The 20,970-nt window shown below is 39.1% G+C and overlaps 2 protein-coding genes across 8 annotated transcripts in view; one reads left to right on the top strand and one right to left on the bottom strand.

Moving 5' to 3' along the window:
* BABAM2 (BRISC and BRCA1 A complex member 2) overlaps nucleotides 1-7,160 on the bottom strand; it is a 161,695-nt gene extending 154,535 nt beyond the window's left edge. Inside the window, exons 1-2 of one of the 5 annotated variants that reach the window (XM_070734280.1) lie at nucleotides 7,019-7,160; nucleotides 2,928-3,079 (exon numbers count right to left, since the gene is read on the bottom strand). In XM_070734280.1, the coding sequence (XP_070590381.1) occupies nucleotides 2,928-3,055 (128 nt within the window). In that variant the 5' untranslated portion in view covers nucleotides 3,056-3,079; nucleotides 7,019-7,160. Of the gene's footprint in view, nucleotides 1-2,927; nucleotides 3,080-6,631; nucleotides 6,708-6,849 lie in introns of those variants that run through there. The other 4 variants (XM_070734282.1, XM_070734281.1, XM_070734284.1 and 1 more) reach the window with 4 other exon arrangements.
* Nucleotides 7,085-20,970, top strand: part of RBKS (ribokinase) — a 77,636-nt gene continuing 63,750 nt past the window's right edge. For 2 of the 3 annotated variants that reach the window (XM_070734287.1, XM_070734285.1), the window contains exon 1: nucleotides 7,410-7,569. In XM_070734287.1, the coding sequence (XP_070590388.1) occupies nucleotides 7,517-7,569 (53 nt within the window). In that variant the 5' untranslated portion in view covers nucleotides 7,410-7,516. Of the gene's footprint in view, nucleotides 7,570-20,970 lie in introns of all 3 variants that reach the window. The other variant, XM_070734286.1, reaches the window with a different exon arrangement.

The following is a 20,970-nucleotide window of genomic DNA, read 5'->3' as shown; positions in this document are numbered from 1 at the left end:
TGCTGTATTTATTCACAAAGAAATATTCATCACCTGTGCCTTTCTACCATTCTCTCAAGTCCTTGACCTGCAAACTTTCCACAAACTATAATATTTAGGAGATGATAGGTATATGCTCTAAATCAATCCACTAGCTTGTCCATATACTGTATATGAATATGGTATGAATGATTAGTATGTGTTGTTTAATCATTTTTTAAATTTTAATTAGGATTTTAGTAATTGCTCATTTTCTTCTTTGACTTCTTTTTATTATTGTCATTGTTGTGAGCCGCCCTGAGTCCTTTGGGATTGGGCGGCATAGAAGTCAAACTAATTAATTAATTAATTAATTAATTAATTTAATTAATTTAATTAATTTAATTAATTTAATTAATTTAATTAATTTAATTAATTTAATTAATTTAATTAATTTAATTAATTTAATTAATTTAATTAATTTAATTAATTTAATTAATTTAATTAATTTAATAAATAAATAATAAATAAATCAATTAATTAATTAATTAAATTAATTAATTAAATAATAAATATCACATAGCCATTAGCCCAAATATACCTTTAAACAGGAATACCTAACCACATAAATATTTCTTATGAGAAATCCTATTAACCATGCTCAACAAACCTTTATAGAATCTAAAAAGAAAAATTTTACTTCCCACTTTATTAAAACATCAAGTTCGTGTATTAAGTGAATTAATCTCAATTTTGGGACTCAGTCCCATCATTCTATGTGCCTGGTATGACCTTGGTTGGATAATTTCCATTTTGCTTTAGCTACATGTTGAAGCAAGTATATGAGGCTTTTATTCAGTTGATCAATTCATACCCAATTAAGACATATGCAGAACTATGCTAATCACAGATTAAGAGCGCAATTTGAGTTAAGTAATATATGATATTTAGAATATGACCAAATTAGAGCATCTGCAGAAGTCTACACAAATCAGTTTTAACAGATATACAGCCATGATGGTGAACCTTTAGCATGTGTGCCGGCATGTGAGCCGTTGCCTTAGCTCAACTCCAGCATGCATGTGCATGCCAGCCAGCTGATTTTTGGCCAGCACGAAGGCTCTGGGAGGGCAATTTCAGCCTCCGGGATGAGGAGAGGGAGCCTTTTCACCCTTCTCAAGCTCCAGGAGAGCCTCTACTGGGCCCAATGGAAGTCGGGAAACAGGCAAGTGGGAGGGGTGTCTCGTGCACGCATGTGCAGGGGAATGGGATGAGTGAGGGGCTTTGAATTATGGGTGTGGGCACACATGCGTGTGCGATAGCACACATGTGCACTATTTTGGCACCCGAAGAAAAAAAGGTACACAATCACTGATATATAGAATAAGGCAATGGATCAGCACTAGAGTGATCAAATTCAAGCTCCCTTTAGCTATGGAAGTTTATTTTATTTATTTATTTTATTTATTTATTTTGTCAAACAATTATAGGGTGGTAATTTGTACAAATAAAACATTAGATAAGTAATGATAAAAAATAACAAAAGAAGACAATAGGACAGGGACGGTAGGCACAGTAGTGTGCTTATGCACGCCCCTTACAGACCTCTTAGAAAGGGGGAAAGGTCAATTGGAGATAATATAGAATAAGGCAATGTATCAGCACTAGAGTGATCAAATTCAAGCTCCCTTTAGCTATGGAAGTTTATTTTATTTATTTATTTAATTTATTTATTTTGTCAAACAATTATAGGGTGGTAATTTGTACAAATAAAACATTAGATAAGTAATGATAAAAAATAACAAAAGAAGACAATAGGACAGGGAGGGTAGGCACAGTGGTGTGCTTATGCACGCCCCTTACAGACCTCTTAGAAAGGGGGAAAGGTCAATTGGAGATAATCGAAGGTTAAAGGTTTTGGGATTAGGAATAGAAACCACAGAATCAGGTAGTGCATTCCAGGCATTGATTACTCTGTTGCTGAAGTCGTATTTTTTGCAGTCAAGTTTGGAGCGGTTGACATTTAGTTTAAATCGGTTTCGTGCTCGTGTGTTGTTGCGGTTGAAGGTGAAGTAGTCGTTAACAGGTAGGACATTTTGGTATATGATTTTATGAACTATAATTAAGTCGGAACGGAGACGACAGAGTTGTAAGTTGTCTAAACCAAGAATTTCAAGCCTGGCGGAGTAAGGTATTTTGTTGTGAGGAGAGGAGTGAAGGACTCTTCTTGTGAAATATTTCTGGACTCTCTCAATTATGTTGATGCCAGATATGCAATGTACCCACAGGTGAGCTGTATTCTAGGATTGGTCTGACAAATGTTTTGTAAGCTCTTGTTAAGCAATTCAAAATTACCAGAGAAGAAGCTGCGAAGGATTAGGTTAGCAACTCTTAAAGCCTTTTTGGCAATGTTGTTGCAGTGGGCTCTAGGACTTTGGTCATTGGATATGAGTACTCCATATTCATTGGGTACTCCAAGTTCATTGGGTGGGTAACTGTCAGTTTTTAATTCTCTCTCAATCCAATGTACTTCACAGGGTTATTGCTGTGCCGAAAAATGGGGAATGGTTTCATGTGTACACCAGCAAGAGCTCAAACTGCTAAGCAGGTATGTGGGCCGCCAGACCAAACTTTGAGAAAATATTCACTCCATGCTAAAACAAATAGTCACCTAAAATAACTCCCATTTTATTTTAGTGAGAAAATAGAACATGATACTGAGACAATATGCTCAACATTTTAGGCTTACTTGTGAAAAATAAAACACTTGGAATGATTGATGAAAACTAATTTCACTCTTAAGTGTTCTGCACAAACCAGGAAATCTTTGCAAATATGAAAAATAGATCAGAAGGATCTTCTTTTTTTCAAACAAATGAAAACATTAAAAGTGCTTAAAGATGTTTGAAAACCAGCCCTCAGAATAACATCAAAAGGTCATAACTTGAATTTATTACAAGATAGCTTACCCAGATTTCAGATCGGTAATCCTTAAACAGTTAGTTGCATCCAGTCCCACTTTTCCATTTCTGACCACATTGGAGATCAAGGGAGAAAGTGATGGAGAAATTCTGTTTAGGGCAACTTCAGGAGACATATTATTTGTAAGTTATATTCAACTCTGTAAAGAAAATAAGAGAAAGTAAAACAGAGCAATTCCATTTCTATATAACTTTATATTTTAAGAATTATAAAGATTTCACAAATGGACACAGGTGAAAAAAGGATAAAGGCAAAAAACCTAAAGTAAAGAATAAAAAAAATCAGAGAACTTATGGAAGACTACAATAAAAAAAAAGTAGGAGCAAAGCCATTTAGAAAGATAAAAAGGATGTTTGGACAAGCATTCAGCTAAATATACCCTACCTAGTCTTTCTAAAATACACATTCAGACACATGGTTTGCTCAGTTGGTCCATTAGTTAATTATGACGGACAATGCAATTTGTGATCTTGAAATATGAGCAGAATTTGCTATTACCTTAATAAACCTCCCAGGCTTGTTACTTGCCAAGGGAGAATCAAATGTTTGGCAGACAAAATAGTTCTTCTATTCTGCAAGTTCTTCAGGCCATAAAAATGAGTTCAATAAAATAAATAAAATTTCAGCACTAAAGTTTAAACAGTATTCTTCAAATCTATCTTACAGTGAACTCAACAATCATGAGCACATTTAGAATGGCTCAATTTTGCCCATTTTTCAACTTGGCAAAAGAAAAAGCTTAAATAATGAAAGTCATATTGTATTTCATATGGGTTATGCTGCATTTATTTTAATTATTCAAATGAAATTACAAATAATGATATAAAATAAACAGCAAATTTATTATGGTTTTTTTCCCTGTTATACAACTGTTATATATAGGCCCATATGAAACATTATAGGCAGTTCATTAATTATATGCTTATGAATAAAAAGTTCAGGAAGACATGTTAAGTAGATAGTTGTTGGCAGTCATTTATTGAAGAACATTTTACATCCCACTGTTTAAAACAAACAGCCATTATGGTAATTTATTTTCATGTGACTTCCAGCACTTCCTTGAATATACCTCTAATTTTTTTTAATCTACAGACAGGTAGACTGTGATTTATGACCATAATTGAGCCCAAAGTTACAATTGTAAGTCGTGCTGATGTTTAAGTGGATCACCACATGACTGTGGTTAATTTTATGAACATTTTGCAGAGATTGTTAAGTGAACCTATTGTGCCTAAAGGGAGGGGTTTTCCCAGAAATTTAAAGTAAACTTCGGTTTCTGGCAAAAAAGAAGAAGAGAGAAGTCATAAATCAGTCATGTGACCATGGTATACTCCAAATGGTCATAATGTAAACTAGTTGCCAAATGCCCGAAATGTGATTATGTGAATTTGAGAGGGGGTAGTCAGAACTTAGAAACTGGGTCATAAGTAGCTCTTAGAAGGTCTATTGGAACTTTGAACGCTTGCTGAGTGATAGATTGCAAGTTCAGGAGTACTTGTACTGCTAAGGTTGATTCCTACATCATTAAGGGTTCCTTTTTAATACTGATGTGTAAATAATAAGTTATTAAACATGGAATACCAAGTTCACCCATTAACTTTGTTTTGTATTTTTTTCCCCAAGAATGTTCATAGCTCTATGAAATGCCCATGTTACACTCCGCAGTCTGCATTGGTTGCCGATCAGTTTCCGGTCACAATTCAAAGTGTTGGTTATGACCTATAAAGCCCTTCATGGCACCGGACCAGATTACCTCAGGGACCGCCTTCTGCTGCATGAATCCCAGCGACCAGTTAGGTCCCACAGAGTTGATCTTCTCTGGGTCCCGTCAACTAAGCAATGTCGCCTGGCGGAACCCAGGGGAAGAGCCTTCTCTGTGGCGGCCCCAGCCCTCTGGAACCAACTCCCCCCAGAGATTAGAACTGCCCCCACCCTCCTTGCCTTTCGTAAACAACTTAAAACCCACCTCTGCCGCCAGGCATGGGGGAATTGAGATCCTCTTTCCCCCTAGGCCTTTACAATTCTATGCATGGTATGTATGTATGTATGTTTGGTTTTTATATTAATGGATTTTTAATCATTTCTAATACCAAATTACTATTGTACACTGTTTTATTGTCGCTGTTAGCCGCCCCGAGTCTCCGGAGAGGGGCGCATACAAATCCAATCAATAAATAAACAAACAAACAAACCTAATAAAGCCAACGAAGTTTTTTTCTGCCCCATCCCAACTATGTCATCCTTAGAAATGCCCCAAAACAATATTAATAATCCAGGAAAGATTGAGAAATTGGACAGTAAATTGAATAAAGGATATTTTACTTAGGGGGAAGAACCAATATCCACCTACATCTCTTCCATCAGAAGATAGATTTCACACGTAAGTAAAAACTATTGCACAAAAATATATTGCTGAAGTATTCCAAAGCCACCATGACAATATAAAAACAGTGTTAAAATGACCCTGGTAACTTACGAAATTGATCCAAAGCCAATAAACACACTAATAGTAAAAAATGAGAACCATTGTGTTGTTGGACTACTAGAAGGTTCTTGTGCACCTTCAGTTGTGGAAGCTCACTGGCCAACTGTTGGCCAAGTATAACATTACAGCCCAACTTAATTCACAGGGCTGCTGTTATGGAGAATACCATGCATGTTCCCATATGAAGGGAAAGATTTATAGCTAATAAATAAATTAGCTAATAATCCAGATGATATGCAGTCTTTCCTAAAAGATCCCCTGGAAGTAGCTAGTCTTCATTACTTTCTAGAAGGCTATCAATGAGGGATAATCTAGAGGCTCTTCCACAATACAGGTGCCTTCCCCATCATCTTGCAACTGGGGTAACATGAACAGAATTTTCTGGAAGATTTTTTCTTGAAGAGCCAAAACTCTGGTTGGATTAGAAGATGATCTTGAAGTTCAGGAGCATCCTTCAGCCCAAACAAGTTAACAGAACTGTTGTTCTGAAACGGTGTGGCACAGTGGTTAGAGTGCAGCACTGCAGGCTACTTCAGCTAACTGCTAGCTGTAGTTCAGCAGTTCAAATCTCACCACCGGCTCAAGGTTGAGTCAGCCTTCCATCCTGCTAAGGTGGATAAAATGAGGACCCAGATTGTTGGAAGCAATATGCTGATTTCATAAAGTACTTAGAGGGCGGTAAAAGCACTATGAAGCAGGATATAAGCCTAAGTGCTATTGTTATTGTTCTGGGGGGAAAGGGGGGGTAGAGTGACATTTGTCAATTCAAACTTCTAAAATAAAAGTACGGTATACATGAAAGTACACTGCTCAAAAAAATAAAGAAAACACTTAAAAAACAGAATATAACTTCAAGTAAATCAAACTTTAAGTAAATCAAACTTCTGTGAAATCAAACTGTCCACTTAGGAAGCAACACTAACCTGGAGTCAATTTCACAAGTGCAAATGGAATAGTTGTGCAAACGAAATATTTCATTCATTCCTATCTAGGATGTGTTATTTGAGTGTTCCCTTTATTTTTTTGAGCAGTATATAATATATGATTATGTGCCATCAAGTTATCTTTGACTCCTAGTGGCTACAATCCCCACGATGAATGACATCTCAAACAAGATGCAGGCCGGTTCCCAAATTTATCTGTCAATAACTGACCATTCGCTTACACCTTTGTCTGTAGCAAATGCAAAAAGATACAAGGCTCCACCTTAATAAACATCTGCAAAGTGTTGGGTTTTCTTTGATGAGTTTCGCTGATGGTAATGGGAGCAATCATTCCGAGCGCCACTCAGCAAAAGACAAGAGCATAAATACAAATGCTTGGAAGGGGGGGGGGGGTTGTATGCAGCCGATTCTTTAAAGGGAAGCGGGAGCGGGTGCAATGCAAAAATGAAAGCTCCGATTTCCACCGCAGGAACTCCTTACACTTGACGCTGAGTCCCCCAGCAAGGAAAATCGGGCACAGGAAAAGAGCAGGTGACACAAGCCACCCAGCCCGCCTTCAACCTGGCTCGGCTTCCTCCGGCCACCCTCAACCACCAACCGAGCCTTAAAGGGACACCTGCAGAACGGATCAGAAGAAGCGCTTACAAACCCCGAAAGTGCGCCGGCCGCTCGCCTCTCCCTCGCGCCTCGGGCGCCTGCGCGGGTCCGCCCACCCGAAGCCTTTGGCACGCTACAGGACGTTGCGTGCACGCCGCGAGCCGCCCTGCCGACGCTCGAAAAACCGGAGGGAAGCAAAGCAAAGCGCGGCCTTCCCTAATGAGCATAGGTGGCCTTGCGGGCGCCTGACTGAATAGCGGTTTTTAAATAAACGTCGAGGGGCGTTGGTGCGGCGAGGTTGTGCAGCGACCGTCGGTCCCGTTCGTAGCCGCGAGTTACCATGAAAAATGTGTGGGGCTTTTTTTTGATCAGGCGTTTTAAAGGGGTAGCCTCGTAGAAGGACCCCCGCAGATAAAGCGGGCTGGTAAAAGAATAATCAGTGAATAATGTTGAGAGCGGCTGGAGGAGAGGCAGGGTAAAGGTCACGTGGTAGAAGGGGAATACAGTACAGTAAAAGTTTCTTATAGTGGCTCCTTGCTTCGTTCTCAGCATGGTAGAGGCAGAAATCGTCGTGGTGGGATCCTGTATGACTGATCTAGTGAGGTTAGTATTGCACGTGAGGCCCTGCTTTTTTTTCTTTTTCCTATAGTCTTGATTTCAAATTCCATGTAAATGACATGGAAAGGAAAAGTCCTCCAGCTCTTCAGTTCACCAGCCTCTTAATGAAGTTAGAATAGAATTCTTTATTGGCCAAGGGTGATTGGACACACAAGGAATTTGTCATTGGTGCATATGCTCTCAGTGTACATAAAAGAAAAGATACATTTGTCAAGAATCACAACACTTAATGATTGTCATAGGGGTCAAATAAGCAATGAGAAAACAATATTAATAAAAATCTTAAGGATACAAGCAACAATTTACAGTCATACAGGCATAAGTGGGAGGAAATGGGTTGATAGGAATGATGAGAAAAAAACTACTAGTAATAGTAGTGCAGACTTAGTAAATAGTTTGCCAGTGTTGAGGGAAATATTTGTTTAGCAGATTGATGACATTTGGGAAAAAATGTTCTTGTGTCTAGTTGTCTTGGTGTGCAGAGTGCAGATTTCTGTATTAAGGGTGGTCAGAAATTGTCAGATCTATTGATTGTGAGCATTTTAATTATGCTTTTGTGCCATGATAAAGTAGAACTGAAAAAGCAATAACTGGCTAGAAAGTAGAACCTTGGATATCTTTGTTTCTCCACAAATCGTTGCAATCATTAAATATTTAAAATCCCCTTTATGTTAAAAACAGTCTCATCTGTAGGATAAGAAAGAAAATAGCAATAGCACTTAGACTTATATACTGCTTTACAGTGCTTTGCAGCCCTCTCTAAGCGATTTACAGAGTCAGCATATTGACCCCCAACAATCTGGGTACTCATTTTCCCCACCTCAGAAGGATGGAAGGCCTGGTGAGATTTGAACTGGTGAACTACAGTCAGCAGAAGCAGCTTGCAGTACTGCACTCTAACCACTGCGCCAGCAAGGCTCATAAATCTAAATTTTAAAAAAATCAAAAATCTCATAAATCTAAAAATCTAAATGAATATAGTGTGAATATGAGATGCAAGATACCTGTTGTAAGACTAAAATACCAATGTAAATAGTAACAGATTGCAAACTATTATGCACTACTTTAAGAAATCCATGAAGAAACATACATCAAAAACATCTCTAAACATCTGTTGTGCATTTCAACTTTGTAATTCAGTCCTAGATTTTCAGATCAGGAATTTTCATCTCTTAACACAAAGTATAGAATTAAATCAATATGTTTATGATTTCATTAAAAATAATATTTATTTTGGGAACATTTATTTTTAAATATGCTTGAGATATACAGTGACACTTGCTCTTTAAAGTTGTTGAAACTTTGGGGCAATGTAAAATTTGATTCTTTACTTCCCCTCTCTTATTTCCTTCCCATTGAATCAGGGAAAATTTGCCTGAATTTCTTATTTCCTTAAGGATTTAACAAATGTTTTATTTTTATTATATATTATTGAATATCTGATTAACACTCAGAAAGTCTTATTATGCAACAGATTAACTCAGTAAGAAAATACAGCTTGACTTCCACTCTCAAAATTTGTACATTCAACAAAAATGCTAGCACTGCAAGTCTTAAAGCACTCTGACAAATTAATTCAAATTTCTTATGAGTTTTTGGTGCTCTCTGAACTTAATTGTGGATGGATGGATGGATGAATAAGTGTGTCAAATTGGGGGCCAATCTTATATCTGCAGGGATGATGTTCTATAGAGAGGCAGTCATTGTGGAGAAGGCCCTTATTCTTGGTCTCACTATAAGTACTACTTTGGGAGAGGGGACTCCTAATGTTGTATGTGTGCCCGCTCTAGTGGGTCACGTACATTTGATTGGGAAAACACGGTTTTTCACATAAACTTTTTCTGATGTTTTAGATTGCTACAGTGCATTTGTGCTTGTCTGAATAATTTTCTTAAATATCTCCTTTTATGGAAGGTTGGGTTGTTACTTTAGTAATAGAGCACTTGCTTAGTGGGGATTGTTTTCAGTAGGTTTGCAATCTTAATTTGCCATTGTTCCCTTTGCTGATGAGGATATCCAGGAAGAGTATTGTTGCTATTCAGGAAGGATAGAGTCGTGTTGTTTTTTCCTCTTGTGAATTTTATTCCTTTGAAGATGTTGTTTTATGTATCTTCTTTAACTCTTTTTTATTATGACAAAGGTATCATCTAGATATCTGATCCACACTTTTAGTTGCATGTGTAGAAGTGCTTTAGTTTCTACATGCTCTATTACAGTTTCTGCTATGAGTCTTGAGAGTGATAAACCCAAAGAGACCCCAAATTTCTTTATATTGCTCACCACTGTTTAGGAGCAGAATACACAATAGAATGAAGAAAAATCTATAAGCCCAACACCAATATAGTTTCATGGGAAGATATATGAATGCCACTAAGAATAGTTTGTTAATGTTTATAGTATGTTGATAATAAGCAGAAGAATAAGTATTAAAAACACTTACCTGAGCCGAGAAAAGAAAAAGCATTAGCTCAGCAAATCTTCTCTTTATGGTTAGAATCATCATAATTGTGATGAATAGTGCAGTACTCTATATCACCAAAGCATTAATTTCTTATTTTCTGATTTATAAATGCAAGACCCTCTTTCTGATTCATTTTTGAGTAAATGTACTCAATAATTACAAGTACCTCCTTCCTTCCTTCCTTCCTTCCTTCCTTCCTTCCTTCCTTCCTTCGACAACAGATTTTTCTTCATCTTCTATTGAAGCACACACTATTGAATGTGTTTCTTTTTAATACAACAATATTAATCCTGAACATACCTTAGGCTTAGAAAAAACCAAAATATATTCTTCATCTTTCTCAAGTTAGATTTAACAATAACTTTTAATAGAGCTAAATACAGCACTGTGTGTGATGTGAGTGCTTCTACTGATGTGGGTGCTTCTAACAATCTGACTTTTCTTAGAGCTTTGCAAATTGTGCGAGATTTATACCTTTGTACTGAATAGTGTACAACAAATGAGCCCTTATAATATGTTGAATAGAAAGACAGATGTAGAGTCAGACTAAACCTGATGTCATGTTTTACACTTTTCCCCCTAAATAGTGGAAGGGCAGGGTATAAATTAGATTAGGACTAAAGAATTAGAGAAATGGAAGGCCTTTAGATCCATGTTGCAATTTGGATTTGGTTCAGCCTTCATTCCATCTGCTATTTGTTCAAAGTGAAAGGAATCACACATAGTCAAACCACATATTAAGCATTAGATCTAATTTAACTGACAGTTATGTAAATCTCTTGAGCTCATTGTTGTAAATTAGTAGATAGTCCTAGATATATTAATATTTGTTAACTTTCATCCACCATTCAACCTTCCTAAAAATAAATAAACCGGCATCTGAAGCCAGCAGAATATTCAATAGGTTCCGCCCTGTAGGCCCTCACTGCCTCTTCCAATTTCTTGTCAAATTTGATTTCAACAACCAGATACAGTGGTACCTTTACTTAAGATCTTAATTCGTTCCATGACCAGATTCTTAAGTAGAAATGTTCTTAAGTAGAAGCAATATTTCCGACAGGAATCAATGTAAAAGCAAATAATGCGTGCAAATGCATTAGGGGAAAAAAAGCTTGGAATTTGGGTGGGAGGAGGAGGAAGAAGAGGAGGAGGACAGTCGTTGCTGAAAGAAGAAAGTGAGGTGAGGGGAATCCAAAAAATCCAAAACTTTAAGGCTTAAAAAAAAAGAAGAGGAACTTTGAGGCAGCGCCCAGAGAAAGGAAAACGCTCCTTTAAGTAGAAAAGTTTGTAAGTAGAAGCAATTTTTCCCACAGGAATCAATGTAAAAGGAAATAATGTCTGCAAACCCATTAGGAAAGAAATAAAAGCTCGGAATATGGGTGGGAGGAGGAGGAAGAGGAGGAGGACCGTCGCTGCCCAGAGCGAAGGGAGTGTTTCTTTTCTCGGGGCGCTGGCAGAGGTTTATTCCCTCTCCAAGCGCCCAGAGAAAGAAAATGCTTCATTCTCTCTGGACTGCCAAAGTCTCCTTAAGCGCCACCAAAAGGCTCCTCTGGCAGCCTAGAAAAGCCCAAGATGGCTGGGATTAAAGAGGGAATGGCAGGAAACTGGCCGGGCCTTCATGCAGCTCTCAAATTTCCTGGGAAATTTTTTGGGGCTCGGGTTCTTAAGTAGAAAATGGTTCTTAGGTAGAGGCAAAAAAGCTTGAACACCCGGTTCTTATTTAGAAAAATTCTTAAGTAGAGGCATTCTTAAGTAGAGGTACCACTGTACTTTATTGCTGATTTGTTTCACTCTGTAAATTGTCTACAAATTTTATGAAAAAAATTGTTTTAAATATTCTTCCTTTGGCCAAATCCTTTCAATGATTTTAAATCCTTTCACTGATTGGTTTCAAATCTTTTCACTGATTTCAAAGAAATCTAATTTCTAGGCTGTGTCTCCTAAAGTTGGAAAAGTGCCTTAACATTGATAGGGAGAAAATAATCTTTTTAACCGCATGGATTTTATCTCTGCCTATGTTCCTCCATACCCCATGATAAGTGTAGACTTTTTCATCCCTTTGTCCCAGAATGGAGTGCCATTTTTCATGTTGTTTCACATGCCTAAAGTTACCTTCCAGAACTTGATCACAATTCAGATGTAAAACACATTAGTAAATTTTCCGTAAAGCATTGAGTTACTGTTCTCTTGATTATGAATTAATTCACAGTGTTAATTCACTGTGTTTTTGCCAGTTATACAAGACATATATTGTACAGAATTTTGTACAGGCTTTTTTCTTGAACACAATACGTGTGAACGATACTTCAAAATATAGTTGATTTTAGTCCTAGTCCATGGTTTTTAAAAGCTTATAATTAGAAGTCGTTCGATGTAGTAACTTGGCATATTTAGTGTATTTTTGTCAGTTATGAAAATGTTGAGCATCCTGTATTGTTGAAATTATTATGCAAGATACTGAGATCTGTTTCTGAATCTTTTTTTTTTTTTTTAATTTTATTTATTGATTTTTAACAATTTAAAATCATACAACATAAAACAGTGCATAGTGAAATGTGAATTGTGCCCATCACCCCGACATACACACATTCCCCACCACCAAATTGGGGGTATTTCTTTTTTAATCCACTTAACCCAAGAGCAATATATCTGTCTACATATTATAGAGTGATTCTAGTTTATTTCTTGTAGCTTGGTCTCGGATTCTGCTCGTCATATATCGTCTTACCTTGTCCCACCGTCCAATCAGCTGTCCCAAATCAGTTTCATTATCCAAATTTATCCTTTTTTCCATAATTTCAAATTGAATATGATCCACCATGTACCTATACCAATTTTGCATTGTCCATTTTGTCGCATCCTTCCAACCCAAAACTATTACTGCCTGAGCACTTTCTATTGCTGCTTTTTTTATTTCTCTAAATTCTCCCATCGCATTGCTTTTTACTAATACTGCCATTTCCTTAGTGATTGTCCATTGTATATTTAACATTCCATTGATATCCTCTTTCACTTTTTGCCAAAATTCCTGCACTATCGGGCATTCCCAAAACATATGCATAAACACTCCTTTATCTTGACAACCATGCCAACAATTCCCCCTAACATTCTGCTGAAAATGTGCAAATTGAACGGGAGTAAAATACCACTTATGTAATATTTTCCTTCTCATTTCCCTAATTCTTGTATTTTTAATTTTCCTTATATCTTCTACTATATTTTCCATTTCTTGTACCTCTACTTATATCTCATTTTGCCACCATTTAGTCAATCCATCAATCGTGTCCCCATCTGACTGTACTAGCAGTTTGTATATATTAGTTGCTTGCGCCTTTATCCCCTCACTTTTTTCTCTTATTATTTTCTCTAACCCTGTCTCCTCCCGCCATAATACTTCTTTATTCTCCCTTTCATTTAGATATTTACATATTGCATTTATTTGTAGCCACCTTCCCTTACCTAACCACCATTCTATGCGATTTCTACTTGGCCTGCCATCCTTCTCGTATAACTGTTCAATCTTAGTTATCCCTCTTCCCTTCAACTCTCCTATAACCCTGTTTAAGTTAATTTCGTTTTCTCTATTTATTACATAAAGCGATGACAGTTTAGATTTATATAATCCTATTTTCCCTTGCCATTTTTTCCAAATTTCCATAGTCCCTTTCATTGGGCCTATTAATTTTCCTATATCTCTCCTATTCCACTTCTGTTTCTGAATCTTGAAGGTCAGTTTATTTTTTTTTCTTTTCCTCTTGAGTTTAATTACAGTGGAAAATTTGGAAGAAATTGCCTATCATATTTGCTGCACAATGCTTCTGCCTTGCAGGCATCTATGCTAATATATGTCTACCCTGGATTCAATTTAAATCCAAATGCAGAATGGATCAGTGAAAGGTGTTAAAATAGAATTTTTGTTTGTACCCTGAACTTTTTTCAGCACCTCCCTCTTTTATTTAATCAACTATAGATACATAGCTATAAAATACAGTACATGTAATCACCATAGAATTTTAATATTTATACTCCTTAGAATTTATACAAAAATTTAGAAATCCATTTATAAACAGAACAGCTGGGATTATGAGCTTGTTAAGAAAACAACATTGAAAAGGCTTAGTCTACCTGTGTAGTGTTTTGAAATACGTACAGCATTTGCCCTGGTAAAAGTTAATAGGTATTTTTAAGCCTGTGTTAGAGCATGTTAAATATGTGTGTATACATACAAGCTGTCATATACATGTGTTTCAGAAAATCCATCACTTATTTAATTTTGCATTATTTGTTGTTTAAATTAACATTGCTATCATAATTTTTTTTTTCAAGGAGCAAAAAGAAATGGGTGTGGGTTTCCATTCTCCCTCCAGTTAGCCTAATTAATCCTAACTCTAAGATCATATTGAGAGCTTCATGGATAAATAGGAATTTAAAATTGACTCTTCCGGTTTTAATCTGATATTAAGCACTTATTCCATATTGGTTCTATGATTATTTAATCTTAGCTTATTGAGTTCAAGAGCCACCCACAGAGCATTGACAATATCTTAAACATGACCTGCCCCTTTTTACACCTGTGTGATTCACATAAGGAAAAGGCAGGATTTTGATCATCCAATTTCACCCTCTATCATCCAATTTCACCCACTATTTTGAGATTGTTGATCCCCCGCCCTGGCAATTGTGTGGAAAGACACAACATAGGTATATTTGCAGTGAAAAGAATTGAAAGAATTATGAACATACAGCATTAGTCAAATAAAGAATATTGAGGAAAGTCAGTTGAGATGTAGGCTGATGACGCTGGAGTAGCAACTGTTGTTGACCCATCTTAAAAAGCTGAGAGGAAATTTGGAAGTTAAATAAAAGTTGCAACTAAAATAAGAGTGGGAGAAGACAAATTGACAAATTGACATTTAAGGGAGCCTTTCTTGTCCCACGGTGACCCCCAGAATTACTGGTGTGTGTATGTCTGCATGTAGAGTATGTGTGTGTTTAGGTAAGTGTTATAAATGTTTATTATACCTGAAGATTGATTTATCCCAGCTGTCATTTCCATGCTACACAGTCTCTCTATTTTCCAGAGAGGTGAGGTGGTTGTTTGTAGTATTAGCTATTTCCATGGCAGTAGACAATGATGCCATCAGTGGAAGACTAAAATGTTCCCTTGGACATAGGCAATTAAAACTCAGGAGATAAGACTTACATTTTACCAAACTCCTTGCCATTATAGCTAAGAAACTAAGAAACGATTGCTTGATTCTTAAGGGACTCAGTATGGGTAAGAGAATAAATGTGTTTGTGTTGCTTGATCCCAACAAGAAAATGATTACATTTAAAAGAAAACAAAATTAGCTACTTGAAATGGCTTTCTGTATTGTGATGAAAAGAGCAAGTGTAAGTACCAGAATAATAACTATTGTTAGGCACCGAATTTCCTAGTGTTTTTTTCCCTATTGCTGTACAACAGTTTGGAGCACTACAATTTGCCTGTCAGATAGCGCTGATTTTCCCCACACATTTAAAACTCTAAAATCAAAACTATTTTTTGGTGAGGTTTCCTCTCAAAAATGTTTGCAGAGGTTTGTCATTGTAGTCATCTTTTAGAAATTTTTAGCAGTCGTCTTACTAATTATTGATAAACATTTGGCATTAAAATCAGAAACTTTTGTTCTGGTCAAAGCAATGCTGGATTAAGCAGCTCAGAAGCAGCAAAAACCTCCAGCCAATCATGGAGAAGATGAATTTCTTTAAATAATGTGGCTTGGATTTATATTGCTACAGATGGAACCCATGAAACAGTATGTTAAAAGAACTGCTTAAGAAAATGGGGGTTTTCTATTCTTTTTTCTTACAAATAATATAGTCAGAATCAAATTAGAGATGCAGGTTTGAAAGAGTTGGGGGCTTTTGGGAGGGGAGTGTTCATTTGGCTTCAAAATGCATTAGAATAGTGGTCTCCAAACATTTTGGTACTAGAGACTGATTTCATGGAAGACAGTTTTTCCATGAACCGCATAATTTTGGTTTCACCCACTCACTCACCTCCAGCTGTGCAAGGCTGTTCCTAAGGAATTAGGGGTTGGGAACCCCGTATTAGAACTTAACTAAGGGATTCTGTTACTATGCATATCTTAAATATAAAAACTTTGTGTTCCCAAATTTGGGCTTTCCAATGTGACACACTCTGGTCTTGGTGCCTACCAGATTTCTGCTCTGCCTCAACTAATTAAATAAACTACCGGTAATCAAAAATTGGAAAGTTGGCATGTTTCAAAGGAAAATAACACTTCCAATATCTATTTGCAAGACCCCCTTTATTTGGCAATATAAGTAGTCCCCAGTTTACAACAGTTCATTTAGTGACAGGTTAAAGTTTCAGTGGCATTGAAAAAAGTGACTTCTGACAGTTTTTCACCCAGCATTCCCCATGGTCATGTGATCAAAATTAAGATACTTGGCATCTGGTTTATATTTATGATATGATCACCTTTTGCAACCTTCTGAAAAGCAAAGTTATAAGAAGGATGTTAATAATTTAACAACTGCAATGGTTCACCTCCCCATATTACAATCTTTGCACAAGATTGGAGGTCATCTATGACTCCGTGTATCTTGGCTCAACTATCGGTGACACTCTCTCTTTAGATACTGAGCTGAATAAACGTATTGATAAAGTGGCCACTGATGTAGACCCACAGACAGAGTTCAAACAAATCGGTACTTTTATTCAGCTCAGAGAACAAGGAGCAGCTCAGCAAGGCAAGTGACAATTCAGCTAGTACCGACTGACTCTGCTTGGAGAAACCGCTTCTTTTATACATTTGCGGCTCCCGCCAAAGCAAGAGCCAGCCGCGTCTGAGCCAATCAGGAGCGACTTCCTGCTTTAGCTCAGACAGCGCTGGAAGACGGAACAAACTATCTACAGGAAATACAAGGTAGCCATTTCAAGATACAACACCCCTCCCCTCATAGTTGGACACATCCATCACGATAGCCATGTGACAAAGTCGTCCAATCGGTGGGTATCCGTGAAGCTCGCTCTGACCTGCGCAGTTCAATTTCTCCTTCGACACCGACTGTGGAGGATGGCTCGCCGTTGTTCTCCCGGTGCGGTGGACTTGGCCTGGCGGGCCCAACGAGGACCTCGGAGGAGGAGGATGGCTCGGCGTCGCTGGATGGCTCTCCCTGGCCCGATAAGTTCCTTTGTGTGTCTCTTAATTCGGGCAATGTGTTAAAGTCTGTTGAAGGGGGAGAGTCCATGTCAGCGGTTTGTGGCAAAGGATTTTCTGTTCGTTTCCGAATGTGGTCGATGTGTCGTTTCCACAGTCGACCATCCTCTAGTTTTACCATATAAGTCTTTAGTGCATTTTGTTTAACAACAATTCCCTTCATCCAGTTTACACCTCCATCAAAATTTTTTACATATACATTTTGTCCCAAGTACATTTCTCTTTCAGGTTTTACAAACATTTGATTATTAACACAGAATCTTGGGTTCAGCCTATCTAGTGGTGACCTTAATTTTCTTCCCATTAATAACTCTGCAGGGCTTACATGTGTGTGAGAGTTAGGGGTGATGTGTTGGGTGAGCAAGAATTGGTCCAAGTTTTGTTGTACATCCCCAGGGCCTGACCTGCGCAATGCCTCCTTTGCCACACGAACGTAACGTTCTGCCAAGCCATTAGCCCATGGCGAGTAAGGCGAGATGAGGGCATGCCTGACCCCTAGGCCGTCCAGGAATAATTCGAATTGCCTGGCTGTTAGCTGTGGCCCATTGTCAGACACTAAGATATCCGGGCAACCATGGGTGGCAAACAGTCTACTCAATACCTTGATGGTGGCACTTGTGGTTATGTTGTTCATTGCTATTATTTCCACCCATTTGGAGAACGCATCAACCACTATTAGGAAATACTGGGATCCCACTGGACCAGCAAAGTCAATGTGGATTCTTGACCAAGGCCCAGCAGGCTGCTCCCACTCTGCTGGAGTTGTTTTGGGGGGATTGGGCCGTGATTCTTGGCATGGGTCACACTTTGATACCCAGTTTTCAATATCAGCATCCAAACCTGGCCACCATAAATGCCCTCTTGCTAGGCTCTTCATCCTGACAATCCCAGGATGGCCCACATGTAACATTTTGAGTACCTTTACCCTTAGGCTTTTGGGGATGATCACTCTATCTCCCCACAGCAGGTAACCCTTTACACTCAAGTCTTTTGGTTTTGAAATCACACAATTCAGGTTTCACAGAGTCATTTTGCCATCCCTTAAGTACACAGTTGACCACTTGTTTAAGGATTTGATCTTGCTGCGTGTGTGCAGCTACCTCTTTGGCCGTGGTTAGTGGGTTATCCTCGAGCTCTATCATTAATACATCTGTGGAAGGAGCAGGGTCCTCCACTAAGTCTGTTATGGGGCACCTACTGAGGCCATCTGCATGATTGATTTCCTTCCCCCCCTTGTGGGTGAGTTCATACTGGTACCCTGAGAGGAAAAGGGCCCACCTGATCAGTCTTGGAGACATAAATGGCGGAGTGGGCTTGTTGGGGGCTAGCAGGCCTAGTAAGGGCTTGTGGTCTGTAACCAATTCAAAACTTCTTCCAAAAATGTAATTGTGAAATTTCTTCACCCCTGCCACTAAAGCTAGAGCCTCCTTATCTAACTGGCTATAATTCCTCTCTGTGCTGGTCATGGTTCTGGAAAAAAATGCGATTGGGGCCTCTGTATTATTAGGCAGAACGTGAGCTAGGACTCCTCCTACGCCGTACGGTGAAGCGTCACACGTGAGCCTAATGGGTAGTGAAGTACTGTACTGGACTACCACACTTTTAGAAGTTAATAATTGCTTTATTTGGAAAAAGGCTTCACGTTCAGTTTCCCCCCAGGTCCAACGGGTTTCCTTCTGGAGTAAACGATGTAGAGGCTCTGCTACTGTTGCCTTCTGCTTCAAAAAAATGGAATAAAAATTAAGGAGGCCTAAAAATGCCTGTAGTTCATTCTTATCTTGTGGCTCTGGGGCTTCCCTAATGGCCCTCAGTTTCTCTGTTGTGGGGTGGATACCTTCTTTGTCCACTTTATATCCCAGGAATTCTATACTGTTGGTTCCCCAGACACATTTGTCAGGCTTGATCCTTAAGCCTTTATCCTGTAACCTCTTAAGTACTTCCCTTATTCTTTTGTTTACTTGTTCTTGGTTTTCCCCTGCAATTAAGATGTCATCAAAATATGGGATGGCCCCATTTACCCCTGACAATAGGCGTTCCATAATACTCTGGAATATCCCTGGGGCTATGCTTACCCCAAACTGTAACCTTGTGCATTTGAAAGCCCCCCTGTGTGTTACAATCGTTTGTGCGTTTGCTGTTTGTTCATCGACCGGAAGCTGCTGGTAAGCCTGCGCGAGGTCGATTTTTGCAAACCTTTTCCCTTCCCCCAGGGAGTGTAGGAGTTGTTGTACGGGATGGGGTAGGGGTGATGTTGGACAGCCTTATTAAGGGTGGATTTATAGTCAGCGCAAACCCTTAAAGAACCATCTGGCTTTAGAGGCGTAACTATGGGCGTTTCCCATGGCCCTTGTTCCACAGGGACCAAAATACCTTGGCTTATAAGTTTATCTAGCTGCAGGTCTAGCTTGGGGAGAAGCGGGAGGGGTACCCTGCGAGGTTTGAGCCGGACTGGTGGGACCTTGGGGTCAATAGAAAATGATATAGGGGGCCCCTTATACGATCCCAAGGTGGGGCTGAACACTTCAGGGAACTCTTGCACGAAGTTAGGCATATTATCACAGTTTACAGTACAAACACCAGAAATTTCAATCCCCAAAGGTTCCATCCAAGCCAAACCCAGGAGAGAGTGCTTAGCCCCTGTGACAATGAGCATGGGTAGGGTACATTTGACATTCTTGAATACAATAGGTACATTTGCTGTTCCCAGGACCGAGATTACCCCCCCTTGAAAATCTCTGATTACTAAAGAGGTTTGCCTTAGATCAGATTTAGACAGGTTAGGCATGTACAGTTTAAACTTCTCCCATGGCATAATGGTATACCTAGACCCTGTATCAAGCTCCATCGAGCATGGTTGGTTGTTAAGTAACAGCGAGATAACAATTTTGCCCCCTTTTTTGGTTGCTGTGTTATTCACGGAAAATTGAGTGTTACCTCTTGAGTAGTCGCGGTTAGCGGCTGAGTAGTTCCGTTGACCCGAATAGCGGAAAGGTCGGTTTTCTCGCGGCTGGGGCGTTTGGTTTTGTGGCCGTTGGTGGCGCGGTGTGGAGAATGTTTCCTCTGGTGCCGATGCTCTGCATGCGATGGCGATGTGGCCTCGACGGTTGCAGCGGTGGCATGTGGCGTCCCGGAAAGGGCATCGATGGCGCTGGTGGTTTCCTCGGCAGCCGGCGCAGGGGGCTGGGGGGTGAGTAGCTCTGTGGTGTCTTGGCTGGTCTTGTACCAGGAAGCAGTTGTCCACGTTGTGAGTGGTTGGCTGAGGTCGTCTGATCCCTCGGCGCGGGGAGACGCGGAGTCAATCTTGGCGATGAGTTCTCGCCTTCCGTGTTCTTTTAATTCCTTGGCCGCTGCGTCGGCGGCTTCTGCGGTTTGCGCTAGTTTAATCACGGTTTGTAGAGTCGGTTCGTCTTTGGTGAGGAGTTTGTTCCTCACCGTGGCGCTTCTCATGCCGAAAACCAAGGCATCGGTGAGGCGAGCTTCCGGGTCTTTAAACTTGCATTGTGCAAGTACCGTCTGAAGTCGCGTTGTAAACTGGTTGATTGATTCTGTTTCCTTCTGAGCCATCATGGAGAACTGATGCCGAAAAACCATGGCTGGTTTGGTCGGCTTGAAGTGGCTCGCTAGCTTGGCTTGTAGGACGTCCCAAGCGACGGTTCTTGCTGTCTGCGGGTCAGTGAGAGTCTGGGCAAGGCCATG

The sequence above is a fragment of the Erythrolamprus reginae genome, chromosome 1, assembly GCF_031021105.1.
Source record: "Erythrolamprus reginae isolate rEryReg1 chromosome 1, rEryReg1.hap1, whole genome shotgun sequence".
Classification (NCBI taxonomy): Eukaryota; Metazoa; Chordata; class Lepidosauria; order Squamata; family Dipsadidae; genus Erythrolamprus; species Erythrolamprus reginae.
This window is presented reverse-complemented; position numbering and strand designations above follow the sequence as displayed.